General features: G+C 33.4%; 1 protein-coding gene across 1 annotated transcript in view; it reads right to left on the reverse strand.

The window, feature by feature from the left end:
- Positions 1 to 7,825, reverse strand: part of LOC129222009 (EH domain-containing protein 3-like) — a 39,324-nt gene extending 31,499 nt beyond the window's left edge. The window contains exon 1 of the mRNA XM_054856427.1: positions 6,898 to 7,825. Within this exon, the coding sequence (XP_054712402.1) occupies positions 6,898 to 7,812 (915 nt within the window). The 5' untranslated portion in view covers positions 7,813 to 7,825. The remainder of the gene's footprint in view (positions 1 to 6,897) is intronic.
- Positions 7,826 to 23,043: the final 15,218 nt, after the last annotated feature.

Here is a 23,043-nt window from a genome sequence, read left to right on the forward strand (position 1 = left end):
AGCACCAACGTCTCAGAAGAGTTTCTGAATCTACTTCAGCACTTCTGAAGAAAAAATTCAAAAGTCCCTTTGATTTCCGAATTATGTCACCATTCAAAACGTCTTTAATCAATTTCTTACATTAATGCTCTAAATTCTTTCTAAACAATAGATAAAGTTTGAAAAACAAATCTCTAATTTTATGAATGGTGTTAGTTTTAAACAACTCAGAAGTACAACTAGAGTTTAATTTCCGAAATTGAGGGAATGGGAGGAGAGGCACGCAAATGTTCTCGGAAATTCAAAAAATAGTCGTAAAAAATAGAGTTCAAAACAATCATAAACATGGAGCAGAAAAAACCTTTTAAAACTTGCACCCGAGTTTGTTTTGACGTGCAGTGGAGGATTTAAAATACAGCAAATGTTGGAATTGCGCGAGAGGCCCCATAACCATAGGGGCATCGTATAGGAGTTACAAAAATGCTTATGATAAATGTTTTACAACTTCTGCGATAGAGAAATAGGGCCCTAAAATGTATTTCAACAGGCCCCAAACTTGTAACTCCGCCGAAGCGATACAGAAAGGACTGCATTAGTGTGATTCATATTACAAATATCAAAAAATTAAAAATTACCGTCGGTTCAACGGGAATCTAACAAAATGTCCCAAAAACCGGTTTCGCCATCTCATATTTGTTTCCATAGTCTCCAATTCGGCAATATATCACCAAATGATCGTCAGTCTGATGTAGTTAATAACCACAAAAAATGAGTAAACTGGCTTTTCAGAACACCCGATCGAAAACAAAAAGGGAAGTACACAACTGGAACTTACGCATACCCCACATGTGAAAATTTAACCTTCTACAGCTTACCATTTTTGAGTAATGACTTATGAGAGATATATACGTGCATCCAGCAGCAAGAAACAACGCAATAATTAAATTGTTTGTACCTGAATACAAAATTAAAAATTCCTTCAGGTGTGACTAAAATAGAAATTCAAACTGAAATTTAAGTAAAAAATTTTATAAGAAAACAATAACTCCCTTTACTATGTATTAAAAAGTAAAACAGCATTTTTCAAAAACATCGGCCAATTCCATCGGCTTTTCGATGCATTTTATGGCCGATGGGCCGATGTTTCCTGCAAGTTAACATCGGCCGCCGATGCCGATGGCTAAATTGCTGAACCATCGGCGCCGATGCATCGGTCGAGTCCTACTTTTTGATAGAAGAACTCGTTAAGAAGGTTCAAGTTGAATCTTTTCTTCTTTCGTGGAAAACTTAAATTTTGTACCTACGTATTTCTTCTATGATGTTTTTATACAGGGCCAGATTTTCCATTAGGTCCGGCTTAAGGGGCCCCTAAAAATTACAAACCATGTAAAATATATACCAAAATATGACTTTAATATGTTTGTTATGGTGTTTAATAATAAAAAAAAAACGATACGTAAAGTATATCGCCAGGGATGCCCACCTGGGGTAGCAGCACTAACAACGAGCCAATATCATGGCAGCCAAAAAAGAGGGGGGGGGAGGCTCAAGCTCCCCCCCCCCCTAGAAATTGGAACTTCTCTGTCTTTAGTACTTCTTCCTTTGGAAAAATGTAGAAACATTTCTTTTCCAACCCCGTTACTGAATAATTTGTTAAAAATCGAATTTTAAGAACTCTAATCTGTATTGAAATTGGTTTCCGTGGGGAAAATGTCCTGCTAAACCCATGGGGAAACATCTGACTATGAGCCTCCCTTACAATTTTGCATATATGGGCGCACATGGCCAATATTGAAAGTTGTTTTCATGGGAGACATTTTAATATTCACTTTTACAAAAAATAAAATTCAAAAAACATTGAAGCAAAATTTACAAATTTTCTTTTTTGGCGTTTATATCATTTGTGCATTGATATTTTTTGTAACTTCTGCTGATTTAATAGTCATAAGTTTCATTTTTTCCTTGCATCAAGACTTTGTTCAACTCTTTCTTTTTCCTACATAACTTTCTTTTTCTCTAAAGCAGTGGTTCTCAACCTGGAGGGGGGAGGGACAAACTCCCCAGGAGGACCTAGAAGAATTTCAAGGGAGGCAAGAAGGTTTGAAAAATTATGTACAAAAGCAAAACTAACTGTAATTTAGCAGTAAGTTAGCGCCCACTAAGCCACACAGGCAGGGTTGCTATTTTGTCCACTTTTTTTGTTTAAAGTCCGGGGCGCCGGAAGAAACTGAAAAAAATGGACAAAACTGGACGAAATGAAAAATAAACTGATTATACATGCATAAATTTATTGTTATGGTGTGATAATATTAGTACATTATTCTAATACATTCTCTATTATGAATAAATCATTTAATTAAAATATAATCATTAGCTTTAGAATTTCATTAATATAAACATTTTTTTAATTACTCATTGGTGCAGCGAATTTTTGATCATAATTTACATAAAAGTAATAAAATTTAACAATGTGAACGTGCTTTTGGGCATGATTAGACTATTATATACAGTAGTAGAAAATAAACTCAATGGGAAAGTCAAATGAAATGTTTGGAGACATACATACAAAACAAAGATTTATAAACTAAAAAAATTTTATAACTGTTATATTTTTTGAGTTTTTATTGATGTCACCCCATAATAAAATATTTATGTACTTGCATATTTTATGGATATGTTAATGTCATACAAATTAAGAAAAATTACTACTTTAGTAGGTTTGTGGGTACTCAAAACAATGTACTGGAAGAGGATATAATAGGCAAGGGGGTCGATAGCTTTAAAAGGGCCATTAATCTTCATTGGGGACAAATAAATTGACTAGGGGGGAACAGCCAAGCCAGAGCCTGTTTCTGATCATCACATTTGTATTTGTACTGCAAGAACAGATTTCACTTCATGCCAACATTTCTTTTATTAATATGACAAAGAAGAGACCGAGGGGACATGATTCAGCTGTTTAAATTTATTAAAACGAAAGATGTTACGGGGCTAAAGTTTAGCACTGAAAACAGGACAAGGGGTCATTGTTTTAAGCTATTTAAATCTCAGGCTAACATGGATATTAGGAAAAATTATTATTTTAGCAGGGTAGTGGAACCTTGGAACAGCTTACCGAAAGAGGTGGTAATGAGCAAAGGAGTAGATAGTTTTAAGAGGGCCATTGATCTTCACTGGGGATTGTAAATTGATTAGGACCAGTGTAGCTGGTCGTCACTTTTGTATTTGTATTTGTATAATATCAAGTATTTTTTTTTTTTTAAACATTGACAGACCCCCCATTGATGTTGTGAAAGTGACTGGTATTACATTTTCTTTGAAACATGTGGATGTGATAATACATGCCCCATCTCCCCTTAGTTTGAAAAAAAAACAATGTTCTTTTTAATTTTTTCAAGCCAAGCCATCTTGAACCTGACAAATTCTATTGTTAGTGCAAAAAACACATGAAGCTTTTCATTTCACAAATTTAAGTAGCTCTGGGTTTTAAAAAAGAAGACGGAACAGTTGCAACCTTAAGTTACTGAAATCAAAATGTGAGGAAGCTTACAGTTAAAAGAAACAGTGAACACCAGCTCTCAGCATTCCTCATTGACTACACCACTGTTGTGAAACAAGGGTGTGCAGAGGGAGGTTGAAGAGACACCTGTTGGCCTGAGCTGAGCCTGAAGGGGCCCAAGACTTTTAAAATGAGCGATGAAATATATGTAGGGACGTAAGGGAAAACAATATGGAGAGGGCCCACAAAAGTCAATTGTCACAAGCCCCAAAATTTCTGTGCATGCCCCTGTAGTGAACCACTAAGAAAAACTATTATTAATTTCAAAAATTCATAAGAAAATCAAGATTTGAAAGACAAATTCTACTAGTCTGACATTTTGAATAATCAACTTCATATTCAAGATAAAGGATTTTACATAAAGAAAGGTGTACTGCATAATTGGGTGGTTTCCTTTAGTTAAAAGTACTACTTTTAGTCATTGAAATGGATAGAATGAGCAAAAAAAATAACAGGGACCTAGAAAATACTTTAATTTTGAAAACAATTATTTTTGAATTAATTTTTTAAAATGTCCAATTTTAAAAACAAGGCGTGGTCTTTATGACGTCAAAAATGATGCATTTTGGCGCATCTTTCTAGCATGGTTCCACATTTTGATAATCAAGAAGCGAATTAAATATTGCGCTCTACGCTTGCTATCAATCATATTGATGCCAATACACGTGAGTAAAGATGCAAATTAAATACTTTGCTCCATGAATGGCAACATGGAATGGCGTTTCATGATTTGTGATGTCATCGGCAGAAGGTTTAAACAATGAAAGCGCCCTGATTAAAGTAATGTTTAAAAAATATTTGATACTAACAAATTAAACTTTTAAATTATGTATCTAAATCAGCTTTTTTTCTTTTTTAAATGAAAAATTAGTTGGCCACATTATAATTCTAGCCACATCAGGCATCCATAAATCAGGGGTGCCCACCGGGTTGGGGGGGGGGGGGTATGATGCAGACTGTGACATTGAAATTTTTAGGTGTTTTTTTGGGGGTATTTATAACTTTGGGGGGGGGGGTGAGGGTTCTTGATTTTGGGTCTTTGCAACATTTGGGGGGGGGGCCTTTCTCTTACGTGGGTGGGCACTCTTCCATAAACTACATGTGCATATTTGAGTTCGACAAAACTTACTACACAATATAAAGTCCCATATCCAGATGGGTCTATTTCACAGCCTTTTTTTAACAATCAAAATAAACAACATCCTTCCACTTTTCTTTAAAAAAATAAATGAATAAATAATAATAATATAGAATTATATTAACTGCGGAAATAAAGAATGAAAGTAACATAGAGCACTGAACTATCTTTCTTAAAAATTTTTTTTTTTTTTGGAAAAAGAACCCTAAAACAAAATGCATGATTAAAAAAAAAAAAAAAAAATCTGCTTCTTGACTTTTGAACTATTAATGAAAATCATCAAAGACTCAAAAGTAGACATATTTTATTTATGTATTTTTTAAAAAGAATTTTTGTCTTGTTATTAAGATGCATATTTTGTTTCATTGTTTTGATTTAATGGAAGTTGAAAAGGATTGCATGATAAGTTTGTTTTTTAAATAAATAATTAAGTAATTTAACTCTTATTTCCAATCTAATTTATTATGCTTTATTTCATTGAAAATAAACATAGTTTCATATATTCTTCTTAATTTCATTGCAATAATGATTTTTTTTTTTTTTCCTACAGTTTTATTTTACTTTAACAATAATATGAATCATTCTTTTTCCTTTCGGTAATATTTGTTTTATTGTTTTTTTCTAATAAAAATACTCTGAACTTCAAATTCATTCTTCTGAACTTTTTAAATTTTAATCTTTAAAAATCATGATTTAAATCAATGTTTTTTTTTTAATTTTTAAATCAACTGATTTAAATCACAAATGGATTTAAAAAAAAAAAAATCCACCAAGTGTCTCTTTACATTAGATGTATAGATATGTGCCTCAGTGAGCATTCATATTGTTTATTTTCATCATCTGGTAAAATTCAGAGTTTTATTCCGTAAATTGAGAACTAAAACCCTTTTAAACACAATACTTACAGGGACACCCCTTTGGGAGATCAGTGTGACCTTCCAAATTTTTCCTTATTCAGCAAATTTGTTTGACAATAAAACAAAATTATCACCATTGAGCAAAATTATCACTATCTGGTGAATTTTGGAGTGGGATTTGGCAAATTCACTATCTTTGACGAAATTTGGAGTTCTATTCCGCAAAATCATTTCATCATTTTGTAAACAATTAGAGTTCCATTTGTAAAATTGAGGAATTTCCACTCCATCAAAAAGTTAATTCTGGGAGTTTTAAGTTTGGTCCCCAATCTAAATTTCTGTTTTGGGAAAAATTCCCAATTCACTGAATGAAACTCAGAGTTTGCTGAATGATGAAAAAAGTACATGAATACTACGTTTGAGAAGGGACAAAACATCAAAAAAACATTTTTAAAAAACGTTTTTCAATATTACAAAACTGCTTTGGTTATGGTCCCACCAGATACTATTGGCAAGAAAATTGTGTCCCACGCCAGGTTTAATGGTTTCATAACAATAAAGTGCCACAGAATGAAACCTGTGTATAACAATAAACCTGTCTAGATAGAGATATTTTCCTTGGTTATAGCAAAATATCAGCATAAATAATCAAACTGTCTATAACGGTAACCAGTCCATAGTATTTTTTAGGTCCCCACAGTATAGTTGTAGACAGGTTTTACTAGCATATGATTTCCGCATGCTGTTTTCCTCATCCTCAGTGATAGATAGGAAAGACAATGTGTCAGGCTTCGAAAATTTTTTTTCTTTATAATATAATTAAAAAGTCCGCCCATCAAGGTATGGCGGGTGAAAATTGCTTCTACATTCGAACAAAGCTATTGCCTGTTTGGTGATTTTTTGATAGTTGAAATTGTAACTCTAACTCCAGTCAGTAGATTAACCTTTAACTGTTCTTTGTTGACAGTTTTTTTCGTTTCTTCATCCCCCTGAAATGAGTCTTACCAGTAAAACAGTTAAGTGACCCGGATCGAGTTCAGCCATGTCACGATAAAGCCTTTCCCTACATGTTAAACATTACCAAAACATATTATCAAATTACCATGCCATGGTGCCAGTTTCCTTTTTGAAACTCGCGGGTTACTCGATCATTGGCATTTAGATATATATACGAGGATGAGAGAAAATCAATCTTTTTAAGCAAAAATGACAAAATTATAACACTGTTTAGTTACAAGGAACCCTTTTATCAGCACAAATGTTAGAAGGTAAGAAATCCAAACAGACTTCTAAATAACTTTTTATGATAAAAAGATACAGCTGTTTACCTCCTTAAAATAAATATCATAAAAAACTGCTCTTACCTTGGCAAGACGGGCTCTTTTAATCAAATCATTCAACTTCCTCAGGGCTGCATTTCTGGGCAAACTTTGCAAGTCCTGAAATAAGTCTTGCTCTTCTGCTTCGAAAAGTTTTCTATTATAATCATAGCGAAGAGGTTGGTCCCAGAAAGAACCCAAGTACACTCGAGCCACTTCAGGGGTGTTGAGCACCTTGCCCAGAGACCACATCAGAGCCCCGTACACCCTCATCAACTGCTGATGGTCGATCATATCGGCTTTGTTGAGCACGATTCGAATTTTATCGTCGTGACCGCGGAGGGCTTCGATACTGCGCCGGAATTCGTCAGAAATATCCAGTTTGTGAGCATCGAACAACAGAATGATCCTGTCCACCCTCTCGGCAAACCATTCCAAAACACCCGCGAAATCGTACCCCCTGTCCACACGCTGTTTTTCGCCGGACAAAATCCCGGGCGTGTCGACGATCGTGATCGTCTGCAGCACATCGCAGTTCACCAGAGAACACTGCAACCTGTTGAGAAAAGCATTTCCAAACTTCGAAAGAGGCCTGAATTGCTTTTTAGGATCGACAACCAATGCATTTCCTGGAATTACAGTCTCTTGCTGTCCGTACATCACCGCAATGAATCGATCCGTCGTAGGTTCTGGTCCTATTCGTATACCAGGAAAGTCTTTTTCTAATAAGTACCTAATAAATGTCGTCTTCCCAGTAGAGTACTGTCCAACGAGAAGGATCATCGGTTTCGCATCAAAATCCGGATCATCTAGCGGCGGTGAGTGGAATTCGTGAAAAAGATAATGTTCTTCTAATGGCAAAATCTTACTTTTATAAATTTTACGAAGTCCGTCGACCACTGTATTATACATTTCCGGTTCTCGTCTCCGGCTTTCATCGCCTCTTAACCAGCTAAACATTTTGAAATATGGTTTTAAAAGACACTATTCGAGAATTTCGACGAACAGCACGAACGATTGACAACTCAAACGACGACACTTTAATTTAAAGTGAAAGTTGTAGTACATTGCACTGTTTACTGATCTCCTCTCCTTGACATATACTCTCGAACTCAGAGTAAAATTATCCATCACATCTCCCAAAGCGTAAACTACTGTATATTTATTGAAATATTCTTGATTTCTCACAAGTTTAAATTCAACAAAAGTTGTTTCAAGGCAGGATTACGTCGCCATTTTCTCTCCAATGCAACAGGCGGAAACGTTGTAAAAAGGGGAGCCTCTTTGGCTGAGCGGCGAAAAAGCGCTTGCACCGACAGCTACTGCATGAGCAAAAAAAAAAGGAGGTAGTGGGATCGCTGTTCCCAAAAACAGTAGGGACGACAAACAATATTTGTATTTTTGTCTTTCAATTTGCTGCTTTATTTAAGACTTGGAATGTTTGAGATTATCTTTTATGAACTGATCTTCAGCTAAAATTTAAAGAATGAGGACATTTTTGGGAGGTTACAACTCCCATCGGGGCGCCTCTGCTGACTAGAAATTTTAATTGACCACTTGCGGTGGACTACTTTATTAGTGATCAACTTTACAGGTTTTACTGTATCTGTTTTACGAAATTAAGTTGGACAGTTGGACTCTATATAAATTTGAGATCTAAATATTCTTCTTTCCCCCTGGCTGATTTTAACAGAAATAAATTTTGCTGACGATGGGAGGACTATTTTTCTATTAAAACATACTTCGCCGGTCTATGTATTTTTCTTATCTTATCTACGATTTTCATAATTAAAGTTTTCGTTAAAATATATTTGAAATGTGAATATGGTCGATGACAAAAACTGATACTGAAGTTTGCCATGAGTTTGCACGTTGCATTTTCTTTTAAAATGTTTCGTTCATTTATTTTTCTATTTTTTTTCCAATTATATTTCATTAAAACGGAACACTTTTTTTTTTGTATCCCTAGTTCTGCGCACGCTTATACGTGTGTGTTTTCTAGTTTTTTTCGAACTCCCCCCCCCCCCAGTCACACGTAGCGCTATTATCATAAACAAGTTCTTAAAAAAATGTCATACTTCTGGTCACTACCTCCCTCCTCTTGTCACAATTTCGCAAACCCCTCCCCCTAGGGTCCATCATTTCGGCGATCGGGGGAGGGGGAGGCAACTGAACCCTTTGGATTTCAGAAACAATGTAAATGTGCATTTTTGTTTCTCCCCCATAAAATGTACCAAGAATATACCCTTTGCCCCCCCCCCCGGAAAATTTTAAAATGACGTGATCTCCCCCCTCAAAGCATGACATCATTTGTATATCGCCCCAAACAATGCAATTTATTTTGAATTATGTGAGAAAAGTTTCATCAATTTGTTCGATACCCAACATCTTCAGATAAGACCAGGGTGGGCTTTCTACCTGCAGAAACTAGTTATTGCCGGTAAAAATTTAAAGCCTCTTTAATAACTGAAGTAATTACTAAATGATATTCGTTAGTAAACTAAAAAATTAAACTTCATTTCATCATTTAAAAAAATTAAAATTCTATGCTAATGCCCAATGCCCTTGATTTAGTTCAGAAAAAGAACTTTTCATGTGCAGGTGCTTGTAATATTTGGATTAATCTAACAAAGGTCGAAAAATCATACAGGTGCTTAGGAAAGAGGAGTGACATACAGAAATTAACAGGCATTGAGATTCGCTTGCTTGTATGCTTCATTTAAACATGCTTATAATTGACATTATCAGGTGCTTTAAGAAGAAAGTGCCATACTAATTTTATTTGGCAATATAACAAAAATTTTGTACCCAGTTTAAAAAAATATACAATAGATGAAAAGTTTCAGGAACATTGCTTGTGTTCCTTGATGCATTGCCTGCTATCTTTTTCGTTGCAAAAATATCCTAAAATTTCTCATTTGCACAAATTAAATTGAGAAACTGATTAGATTTTAGAAACCACCACTAAGAGGCAACAGCACGGTCCAAACAATGTAACATTTGGTTTTGAATTGTGAAAATATTGTAATTAAATTGTGCTTTGGTTAACAATTAGTCTTTTTTTTTTTTTTTTTCTATTGTAAGTCAAAAATTTAATTCTGTCATTTTGTGAGTTTTTGCCAGTTTCTGCCGCAAATGTGGCAAAAAGTGGTTTTTGCCATGCTGGTTTTAACCGGTTTCTACCAGCGGTTTTAATTGCCTCAGCAGAAACTTGCCAATCCTGGTTAATGATACAATAAAATTAACACGAACACAAAAGATTGCATGATTATTATGAAAGCCTTTTTATTTATAAAAATTATACTAATACATATTACAGTGATAAAAATCCAATAACAATATAAGAATCAGAATCAACTGGTCTACACAGTAAGTGTTACATTATGTACATGAAAGTCAAATCAGGATTCTTACCTAAAATATGAGTTAATAAATTAAAGTATCATCGAAATAAATTGCTCACTAGTTCCAACAAGATAAAAAAACATTTTACATACTTACATGAAAATTATCAGCAAAAGATAGCTTGTGAATGAACATAAATACTGGAATAGGATAGTTAACAGAAATAGATTTTTTTTCTTTCAACTAAACACTTTTTAAAAAAATGGAAAGCTGAGCTTAATTAACACACTGCAGTAGAATCAATGGAAGTGTAATAATTGAAGAGATTTGTGAATTAAATTATCACAAAAAAATATTGTCATATCATGTTGTCATCTTGAAAATCAAGGTTATGGCAGTTACATGTAGACAGCAAAATTGGGCTACACCATTTTTTGAGTGGATCAAATTTTACAATAACAAATATTTATTTCCAAAAAAAAAAAAGCTATCATTATTGATAAGAACATTAAAAAATTTACAACATTAAAAACTTATTTTTAAAAGTATTATTTAATTTTAAATTATTTATATATTTTATTGTTTGTGGGGGGGGGGGGGGGAGGATCACCACTAGAACTACAAATGGGCACCTTGGAGACCTTAGAGAGATGTTCCATTAGTAATTTTTCAAGTTAGTTGTCAAGGATGTTGTAATAATTTACAAAAAGAAAAATTTTGTAATTTTAACACTAACAAAACTGCCTTTAAAATGCAAAAAGTAATTGCAGTGAAGCACCGTTTAATACGTTTCTCTTTTAAAACGTTTTTATCAATTATACATTTGTAAAATTGATCCCTGCAAAGTCTAATACACATTAACCTATATTTACTATAAGTTTTTTCGTTTGTACGCTTGCAATAATTGAGCAGACTTTTTTTGGAAATTACTAATGTTTTTGTACAATTTTAATCCTTTTGACAGCTTTTTTTTTTTTTGACCAAATTGATCCTGTCCCTGATATCTGCTTAGTTCTAAGCTGTACTGATTTTTAGAATAATAGAAATTCAAAACCAACTTCAAATTTTGAAAATTAGCTTTTCCCTCTCTGCATTTCATAGAATAAATATTTTCATTTGCAGAATATTATGGTCTATGCAAAGGATTTGATAGAAATTTATATTTTTTAAAATGTATCTCTAATTTCCTTTTGGTGTTGGTCTTCAGTGACCCTTTTTCCAACTGAATTCCTTTAGCATGGATAGGCATTACTGTATTGCTTAAAATAGCTTATTTGACAAGACAAAGAAAGGTATATCTTATGTTTATAGAAAATAACATATCCCATCACAGAAAAATCTATATTTCTAAAACTTAAAGTCATCCTACCAGCTCATTAAATCCATGGGCTCAAAGGTTCAGGGTGCCAGTCATTAGCCGCGTTTACATGGACAGCTTCGACCCCGCAAATAACCTGCTTTTCGGTTATTTACCACGGAAATATGGATTTTTTCCCCCCTCCTGCTTACTTATGGAGTAAATGCAGAGTTTTTACCCAGAATTCATTACGCGAAACAAGTTCGTTCACTTGCTGGGTTAGCCGCTAAGGATGTCGGGTAAAAATCACTTTCTCTGGTACAATGGACAATCTCTTTTTACATGTAAACGGGGAATTATTCAACCTAGTTACCTTCTTTCAGAGCCGGAACAAGACTTTGAGAGGTACCAAAGTGTGCTGTGAACGCGGCTATTGAGCAGTTAAAATGAAGATTTTTTTTTTTTTCATTTCAGGTCATGTCTAAAATGTGGAAGTAGAGATGATTGGTGGCACCATCTCTCGATGGGGTGAAGCCAGTTATTGTCATTTTAAATGTCAACCATTTAAGGCGATTTCAGTTCCTCTTTCCATGGATAGATTCTTACCCACAAACATGACAACATCGTCATCCATTAAGTCCTTCAAACTGCAACAAAAATAGAGCAAGAAGTATGCCTGAAGTTTGATGAAATAATCATAAGTTCGATATTTAAATACACAATGCATATGCCTTAACTCAAATTGAAACCAATAAATTCAATTTACAATCAGCGGAATACTTCCCAACAGCAACAGGAAATAATATAAATGCATTTTTTCGACTCAAGAGAAAAATAGTAAAATACACAAATGTGATATTTTTGGTTCTCTAATCTTGTTCTTCTGATAACAAAATGCAGAATCTGACATAAATGTAGGAATAGGTAATTGTGCAAGCAATATATAAAAATTTTACCTTAAAATGGTTGGCCTCCAAAGATGCATTTTGGGATGCACACTGAATTTTAATTTCAAGAAAACTCTGTAAATTACATTTAAGTTGAAGTCGAGTAATTTCTTGCACCTGTCTTTTAAAAGCATGCAAATTATAACAATATTACATCACAGCTTATGGAAAGAGCAAGACAAATCTCAGCATTCTCTATATATATCGTCATAAAAAGGAATGAAATGAAGTGAAACAGAAAAATAACAAATTAAGTGACCAATTCAGACAAATTTAACAATAACTGAAAACATAACAGAATTCAATGACTCAAATGCAAACAAAAATAGCAGATATATATATATATATATATACATATATATCCACTATAATATTAAAATCTGTTCGCGTCTGTCTGTCTGTCTGTCTGAAGATCTATCTTCTCGAGAACCGCTGCGAATCGAGAGTCAAACGAGATACCGATCAATTCGAAATTTTCCAAAGAAAACAATAGGACCAATCTCGTAATTGTGCGACTTTAATTAGCGGAGATATTAATTAAAACGTTAATTAACATAACGTAGGGGAGGAATTTTTATTTCTTTCCTGTTGCCATTTTGCGTATGAGCAAATAAAATTCTAATAATTGTTTTGAAAGAGATTTTTTTGGCTGCTGTCCAAATCTTAAAACAACGTTTTCCATCCAGAATTTCATTTCAAATTAGTTTAAAATTGGTTGCTCTACTCGGATATAGCCTTTATTTTTATCGTCTGTCCTTTTTTTTATATTTTTACATTCAACGTTCTTAACTCTTTTCCTCATATAAAAGTTGTTTCTTTAGTTATGTTTATTGATTGTAGTATAAGTTTATCATTCACCGGCCTCATATTTTGATACATTTAGGATATGAGACTAATTATTTTTATTTTGTTGCACTTTTTCCCGTTACATGGGTGAGTTTTCGAATTGCAATAACTTTCTTTTTCTTTCCTGTTTCTATTTTTGAAATACAGTTTGTATCGTTAAAAGAACATGTTAAATTAAGATTGTTTGGATTTCTCTTAAGTGAAACAGAGTTGAACAAAAAAGATTGTTTTTAAGGATTTTAACTAAAGCTAAATTGGAATCTGATGACTTGGTATTAAATTAATGCTTATTAGTAGTTATTTAGTCTTGGTGCTTTAGTTTCACGTAATCAACCAAAAAGTATGTGTCATTTTATGTAAAAAGCTGATCTTAATTGTACATACAAATGTTTCAGGTATAGTCTATCAGATTTCATTCAGTTTAAAGTGAGCACAGATTATAATTGATAATGCATATATTTTCATCTTTTGTGCTAACTGAAAATACTCATAACTTGCATTATTGATAACTATGATTAACTTTAAAGAGATTTTTGCCAAAAATATGCTCTACTGGTGTTTTGCAAACCTTGCATTACGCATATTTATTTACTCCTTAGCGCTTTAGAAACTGATGTCAGAGTAATACAAAAACATCAATTGGACATCTCTTTCATTTTTTAAGTAGCCCGTGCAACGCCGGGCACGCAGCTAGTATATATATTGAATTTTGAGATTTTGATTTCAAACTATGTTTTTGCAATCACAAAATGCCATAGGACCCTACTTCTTAGGTTTCTTGTTTCTACTAATGGCTTTTACCGCAACCATAATTTGAATTCAAGACATCAAAATTCAAATGAATGCCGGGAGCAGGATGCTGTTTTTGCATAAGAAGGATTGTGTAAAGTCAAGAAGGTTGTTTATAGATAATTCGATTAAGGATAGAAAAATAAAATCAAAGGACAAATCAACTACTGTCAAGTGAAAACAATAAGAAATGGTGGTTGCTAAAAACAAAAGAAAGAAAGAAAAGCTTTCTTACTAATGTTTCAATAGAAGAACAATTAAAATTTGGTCCTGTTAAATTTTTATAACTTAAAAATCCAAAATCTGATTAAAAGCATTGACTTCACATGAAAAAAAAAAAACAAAAGGTTATAATACCCATGTAAGAAAATTTGTAACAAAGGGAAAAAAAATAAGAAGCAACTAGTGAGAAGAGATATGAAACCAAGACCCCAAGTCATGTGATAGGTTTTAAAGTAAATCATTGCAAGGATTCAGGTTTCTTTTGCTCGTTTTACGCAAAACGTGCCACAATTAACAACCAGTCAAACTTTCTTGTTTAAGCTAAACTGTTCTGATAATATTTTTTTCTCTTATTTTGTAAACAGGATCATAAAAAAAAAGTCACTTAAATCTTTGAAACAAAATACCAAGCTGTGCACCAAAAAGGAGTAGGCACCAAGAGTGAATTCAGCTTCTGATTATGGAGGGGTCATTATCAGAGGAGGGAGCGGGGCAATCTGGGGTTCGGACAATGTGTCTGAGTGAATTTCTCGAAATATAAGTCCAAAAAATGCAAATTCAAGCAATATTTAGTCACTTAATATCCCCTGGATCCATGTCTGGCAAGCACTGGGTGTACAAAAGGTACAACCACATTTTTAGTGTTCAAAAACAAAATATAAGACTAAAAATATCAAAGTAGCTTATCTTCAATGACTGACCAAAGAATTTTGTTGGAAATAAATCAATTTTAGTACTGATTAAAAGACAAAAGTAACAATTGGTAATGATATTTTCAATATTGGTCCCTTTGAATAATTACAGAGACATATGGTCTTAAAGAACAGAGTAATGCAAAACATTCAAAAGCAGATAAAAATTAAAACATTAAAATGCTAAAGGACATTTTCATAATTTACAACATCAATAGTTTTGTGATTTATTTTTGAGTTAAATACAATCATTTGCAGCATATGGATGCTTCACTTGCCAAATCGATTAACTCCATAAAACAAAAAGTCGAGTGATGAAGAAGATAGCGTTATCCATAGGAGTGAATGGGTCCTCCTGTTACATTTTCTGCCATCACAGGATCAGAAATGTACTGGACCAAAACTTTAACATAAATTCACATACTTAGCATTGATTGAGCACTATTAAAGCAGAAATGAGGATTTTTTCAAAAAGTGGAGTTAATCGATTTGGCAACGGAGGCATCCATATGACGGTGCACATGTGACATCTCACAACAAGTAGATTTTAACAATTGTAAAATTTGCACAATTAAGTAGATATAATGAACATCAAATAATCTGTTTTATGTTTGAAATGTGGTGCATTATCAACTATTTAACTCCCCAAAATCAAATTTCAATATTGTCATTACAAAGACCTACCTTGTCAATTACCCTGTGTCAATACCACATGCAAATCTCAGGGCCGATGCTAGCAGGTGTGCAGAGTGTGCACCGCACAAGGGGGGCCAAAGCAAGGGGCGGCCGCAGGCCGCATCATATAGTTCTTTTAATCAAGCAAAATTCCTCAAGAATTTCACAAAAGGTAACTTATAATAAGTCAAATAAATGCTAAATTTTAAATGTTCAATTGTCAAAGTAAGTGCCGATTTCCCGACAGCATAGCACAGTTTAAGAAAAATAGATTGTTAGGGAACATTGTGTTGGTTCATTGCCCATTAATATCTACTCTTTACACACATGCTTTATTTGATTGCAAAATTTATGACAGAACCGGTAATCAGGCATGGATACAGGGGCGGGGAAATGAGGGAAATAGCTCCCTCCTGAAGCATGAAAGGGTGCTTTCTAAAAGGAGCTCTCAGGGCCCAGGGCGGCCACTAATGCTTACCCCCCAAGCTTTTATAGATCTAAACAATGAAGACGTATTTTATATATTATATTTAAAAAAAAGCTATACTGATTAGATACTCTCGCAAGCATTTCAAACAACAAATTCTGTTTTCAATAATCGCGGCTGCTTGGAGAGACAGTGGAAAATTGCGACTCCCCTGAGAATCAAACATATATGAATGAACTAAAATTTTGTAATTTTCCCCCTTTACAGCATTTTTTTCGAACCAAAATCACGGATGAACTGCCCGGTTTCAGATCAGGGCTCTTGCCCCGGGTAGTAAATTTAAATGTAGCTCCAAAACGAAGATCCAAAAGGATGCCATGACCTTCTTAACGAGGCTAAAGAAGGCTTAAAATGGGTTTTTAGGACTTAAATTTCGGAAAATTTTGCTGTTTGAACCACCAATCTTAAAGACACAATTAAATCTCTGATTCCCCCTTCCAACTTAACTTAATCAAACATAGCCTGAAAATGTCGGCTTTAAAATCCAAAACGTGTTTTTAGAGGACAGCCCTTCTTAATGTCATCAAAAATTGCTTAATGACATTTTTCGTATTTCTTTTTCGAAATTTTTGCGATGGAGGGCCCCAAAACCCATTCCCAAACATTACTACCAAAGATATTCTCAATTAGCGTCTTTAGAGAGCCCCCTAATCCCACCCCCTCAGTTTGAAATTGACTTCAATTTCAAAAAACTTCGTGAGGGCACACTGAACCCCCACCCGCTCTTTGTTCCATCATTATCAATGCCTAAAATACGATTTTGGGACTTCAATTTCTAAAAATCTCTAGAGGAGACTGGCTTATGTAACTTTTCACGGCGCTAGGGCATATACCCATCAATCGTCGAAGTGAGGTGGACAAAAGTCTATAGTCGTGTTTTTCAGATATTAATATCGAAAAACATCCGAAAGATCCGCTGAAGCTTCCCAGTTTTGTTAACGTCACCAAAGATAGCAAAATTCCTAAAATAGCAATATTTGACGTCAATTTCGAAAATTTCTCCATGCACCTTGAATATACCCGACTCTTTTCTCCTTGCAACCAAATACAGCCAAAGATTACTAAAACTATTTTTCGTACGCCAATTTCGATAATTTTCTGGGAGCAATCACCCCTCCCCTGCCTCCCCTCCTCCATCCTTTCTCTGACGTCACTGAAGACAGACTATAAAATGCATTTTTACGACTAGTAAATTTTGGTATCTATTACTTTCTTTAAAGATATAAATTGTACCTAAGAAATTTCTTATTATGAAACTTTTCTTCCTTTTTATAAGTTCATCATTCTTGTTTTTTTTTTTCTTTTTTTTTCTTTTTTAAATTAGAACTTGCTATAGAAATTTGAAGAAATATTTATATGAACGTCAAAGATTAGTCAAAATATGCAAATTACTCTTGAAAGGCGGCAACATTAGGTCTTTGCACACGGGCGGCCGACACCCTAGGATCGGCCTTGGCAAATCTGCAGAATTAATTTACTAGAGAATATTTACTACAGTCGAACCTCATTAGCCTGAAATTCATGGGACCATGGCAATTATTTCATGTTAAACTGAGTTCATCTTATTCGATAAATTATTAACTGATTATTTACTCAATGGATCAAACAAGTATTTCATGTAAAGCGATATCTCATGTTAAACAATTTCAAGCAAACAAGGTTTGACTGGATTATAAGAAACAAGATATAAATGATCAAAATGTCAAGTACAAATGAAAAAAAAAAAAAAAAACCATAATCACAAGTGTGGTAAAATTATTCAATTACAATTAAATACAAAGTGTTTGAAATGTAGAAACAAACTTGTATGCATTCATTATTAGATGGTGAGGCTTAAGATGCAACTAAAAAAAACCACATTTTTGTTGTAGTAAAGTTGTGAATTTGGAACATACGCCAATAACAGAACTTTCTGTAAATTAATGTGTTCGCAATACAATATTCCAAAACTTCTTCTTATGTGAACCTATTGAAAAAAGATTTTCAAACAATTTTTTAAAATGGAGGCAGGTGGGGGGGGGGGGGGGGGGGGGGGGGGGGGTGCACAAAAAGACTAAATATTCCATGAGAAAGCAAAACAAGTTTTACCACAATTGACATATTTTTCATGACATTTTGAAGAACAATTACAGTTGAGACCCAAAAACTTGACGTCATGAGGACTGTAAAGCGGTAGAGTTTGCGAAAGTATCAGGTTTCGGGAATATGCACCCAACAGGTTTAGCTAGTTACTTTGACCTACCACAGATTAGTAGGTCGAACGTCCTGCTAGCGTGCAACAGAGTTTTGTGGGCTCTGCCGCGGGATTATCAAGTGCCGAGTTTGAGGGACTCTACTGTATAAAGCTAGATGATAAAACATACCACCATACTATTGAATCAACTGCATAATATGTTCCTATACAAAGGTACAAAAAAGGCAAATGCATGTTAAGGCGACTGAAAAATCTCAATCAAAGCTGAGAATCGTACATTCATCTTGAATCTTTATTGCTAAATTATCATTACATCAATTCAATAAATTATTGCAAAGCCTAATATATTCTACTAGCAATGTACTAATAAGCAACAGCATGTTGCATTCTGCATGTTAAATACAAAGTAAAAAATGGAATTGTCTCAAAAGAGGCACTGTGGTAAAATAACTGCATAGTATTCTTTCACGGCCATCTTCTCAAACAACTAAGTATATAGGTGTCCTTCGCTTAACACGGTACTTGTACAACATGGTTTTGATATATGGTACAAAATTTGCTACTATTGTAACACAGATTCCATATTACACAGTAATAAAGAGTTTTGATACAACATAGTTTTAAAAAATGAATATAGTTTTCATTCGATTCACTGTTTAAAATAAATAAATCAATAAATAAAATAAAAAATAACATTTAGCTTAATTTGACAAACAATAAATAAAAGATTGCAGCAGTAGAATAATTCTATTTATTTAATTTTATACGTGCATATTTTTGTGGTTGTTGCTGAGACAAACTTTACTGCTGCAGTAAAATCTCTGATTTTCTTTTTAACAGTATGCAATTTGTTCTTAGCACATGAAGTTAATAAAGTTTTTAATTGTTTTTTATTTATTTATTCATTTATTTCAATGAATAAATGAACAAACTATTTATTAAATAGTTTGTTTTGTATATTTTAGTGGAACAAAGTTTGATCTATGATAAATTTTTACACCTTAAGACTTGACTTCGATATAACATGGTACACATTGCCTTAATTTATATTATTTCAAAGTTTCGTATAGCACAGCTTCGATATAGCACAAAACATGGTTTTGATACCATGTGGTACATATTGCCTTGATATCAGTTATGTATAAAAAAACAACATAGTGCGGTACAAATTAACTGCGTTCTTTGAGGGACACCTGTATATCATATCAAAAATGCACAAAGTGCAATTAAAATGCATTACAAAAATGGTTGCATAGGAATATGATAAAAAAGCTCAACTTGCTACAGAACTCTGGTCAACAGAGAAACCAGCACAAATGGAAAATGCAAGTAAACTAATAAAAACATGGAGGCACAGCATCCAATGACTTAAAAAGAAAAAAAAGTATGAATACATCATGGCACTTGTTTAATATTGTGTTATATATCCATTGTTATAGTAGAAACTCACATTACTCATACCAGATTAATATTGGGAAAGAGCATTGATCTTGAACTATAGAAATACACATGAAAGACAATTTACCTCATCCGTAAACTAAAATCGACCCTGTGCTGAAATTGAGCAGTCTTACATGCAGTGAAACTCCAGTTTTACGTTTCTCAAGGGACTGGGTTAAAAAAAAAGTAAAATATGGGAAATTTAAATACAATGGGTGCATTTTCAACCAACCAGCAGGGGGGAAAAATTCTGATGCACATATAGAATGAGCATTCAGATTTTAGAGGCCATTTGTTGAAGAATAGTGAAGAAAAAAAAATAAAACCTTGGGTATCACTGAATTGAGTTCCTCCTTTGAACTAGCCACTTGCACAATGTAACATTTCATGTTCTTTTTCTCAGTTTATCAAAATGAGCTAAGTGAAATCAATTGTGAAATCGGATAAATTAAAAAAAAAAGGGGGAGAAGGAGGAGGGATTTTGCTTTAAACTCAATTATATATAGGGGAAAAGGGGGGAACATGTGAACTTTTTTTTTTCATTTCTTTATTTTCCAAAAAATATTATTAATTTCTCAGTGCAAAAGTATTCCCATCATTGAATAAACTTTTCTTTGTGTCATGGATTTTTTTGGGATTTGAACAAGGGCAAAAATGCAGGAGGAACATATTTTGTAGGCAAATTCTTCAATATGAAATATGTACCTAAATAACAAATACAATGAAGAGTTTGTAACCTATACTGCATCAATTTCAACCGTACAGTTATTGTTAAACTAAGACACACAGTTATTGTTAACACTAAAAAATTATTTTTTCCCGAATATATAACTGCTCACTGTCAAATTCTAAAGTATTGTAACTTGTTCTGATCACTGAATAGAATATAAAATACTTATATGACTGCGTAATGTATTATACGTACATAATACAAAGAATTCTTCATTATGCCAGGGTTATTCTATAGATATTTTGCTTTTAAACTTCATACATTGCTAAATCATGTATTTTAAAATAATTTTGAACTTTAGTTTTTAGTTAAATGAAATATTTTGTGTATTTTTATTTCCTTTTTATTTAAATATTATATAACACCAGATTATTGATCAACTCATTAATAACAAAAAAAAAATAAAAATAAAATAAAAATAATAAACATAAATAAATAAGTATTTAATAGTATTTATTACAATTAACAATAAAATTACAAACTGATTATAGGAAAATTATAATTATAAATATTTACTTTTTTTAAAACTTACACAATATCTTACACTAATAATAATATTACGGAGAGCGGCTACGGGAATTGTCCCCTTGTGCCCCTAGATACTTGTGTTCACAAGTGCTCCATCATCTACTTTAGTGCTAACTCATAAAAATAAAGAATTTTCACTTTAATGGAATTTAAACATCAATAGGAAAATTTAAACATCATCATAAATTTAATTGAATGTTCATACAATGGTTTATAATACTTAGATTTTGATTAGCAGTTAGTTTTTTAATGTTTTCACGTGAAGAAGACAGTGATAAATTTTTTTCAACACCTGCTAAAATAAAGAAGTTGCCACCACAGAAACATAAAATGGGTAATTGCTTGAAATGTTTGCCCAAGAGGTACTGTTCTTATTTGAGAATTTTTTCAGATTTTTTGCTTTAAGTGATCTTAGTAAAACATACCATATTCACATGTGCCCCGTGTTCACAGGACCCCCTTTTCCCCTACCTATATCAATATTGCATTTCTGAAATTTTAATGATGCAATATAAGCTAAAATATATAAAAAGGAAAGAAAACATGGACAAATTTCAAATGTATATGATACCGTGATCTCTCTCTCTCTCTCTTTTTTTTTAATAATTAATAAAACCCAATGCCAAAACATAATTATTCTGTCATTATTATTTTTTACACATAACCTTACCTCAAAAAACCTGCATATCCCTGCTGAGCTAGCATGCACATCAAGGATTGCAAACTGCTGTTGAGAAGATAATTAATTCTCTTAAAGGAAGGTAAAATTTTCTAAATTCATATCAAAGTTTTGAAACACAAAAAAATCAGCGATAATTTTTCCGCGATATGGGACGGCTTAACATTTTACTAATTTCAGCTGTTGCATGCAACACCTTCGATATACCCCAACTATTTCTATAAGTTCAAGATCAGTGCTTGTAAATACAACTAGTCCAAGAGCCCATGAGTGCCCCACCTATGTCATAGTATAAAGGGCCACAAGTTTTTCTGCGTAAGGACAACACAGTAGGCAAGAAAGGTTTGCTATAATTTAAGCTGAGTCGCACTGACTTTGGCAGGAACAGGTAGCAAAGGTGCGTAAAATTGCTGCAAAAACTAAACATCATAGATTCATTCCATGTCAGGTGACCTGGTGGTCCCCATACAACCATCTCCGATTTGGAGGAAGTTCGAGAGATGTGCAGACGTGCCTTTGAAACCAACCTAGGCAAATTTTCAACTTCCAAGACACAAATCATGGGGATCTAAGATACCTCAAAAAGAAAAGAAAAAGGGGACTCCAAAATGGCCTCTAATTGGGAAGCAGCTTAAACATGCCAATTCGTTTCACTAAGCTGATCTGCCATTTTGGAGCCTTTTTACTTCCTTTTACAAAAAAAGGAAATATTGTATTCGCGAAAAAAATTTCACCCAAAAATTGGCCTTAAATTCCATTTTGCTCACCCCCAAATGAATGTTGAGATTTTTTTTCAACCCGACCACACGTGGATATGTGCCTAGGAACGTACAGATACCCTAAATATCCATTTTGACGATCTCCGAGTTAATTACAACGAGTTTTCTCGTGACGTCTGTATGTACGTATGTATGTGCGTATGTATGTCGCATAACTCAAGAACGGAATGTCTTAGAAAGTTGAAATTTGGTACGTACACTTCTAGTCGGGTCTAGTTGTGCACCTTCTTTTTTGGTCGCATTCGTATGCTCCAAAGGGGATCTTTTGCCCCTTTTTGTGGTTAAATCATTGTTAATTTCGATGTAAACTCTAGTGGTGTTATAATTTGGCAGACACTTTGCGATATATCGCCAGTCTTTTGGTCGCCAACTTGGCGACAAATTAAGCGATTTTTCAAAAAAATTTTTTTTTTAAAATCTGGTTTCAATCTGGCCACTGTTGGTGATATTTAGAGAGTAAACTATTGAATCACATTAAAACTGCCAATAATGAGAAAATGACATTAAATTGGAGTAAAAGGAAGTCATGTGATGCACACAT

This window comes from Uloborus diversus, chromosome 5 (genome assembly GCF_026930045.1).
Source record: "Uloborus diversus isolate 005 chromosome 5, Udiv.v.3.1, whole genome shotgun sequence".
NCBI classification, from domain to species: domain Eukaryota; kingdom Metazoa; phylum Arthropoda; class Arachnida; order Araneae; family Uloboridae; genus Uloborus; species Uloborus diversus.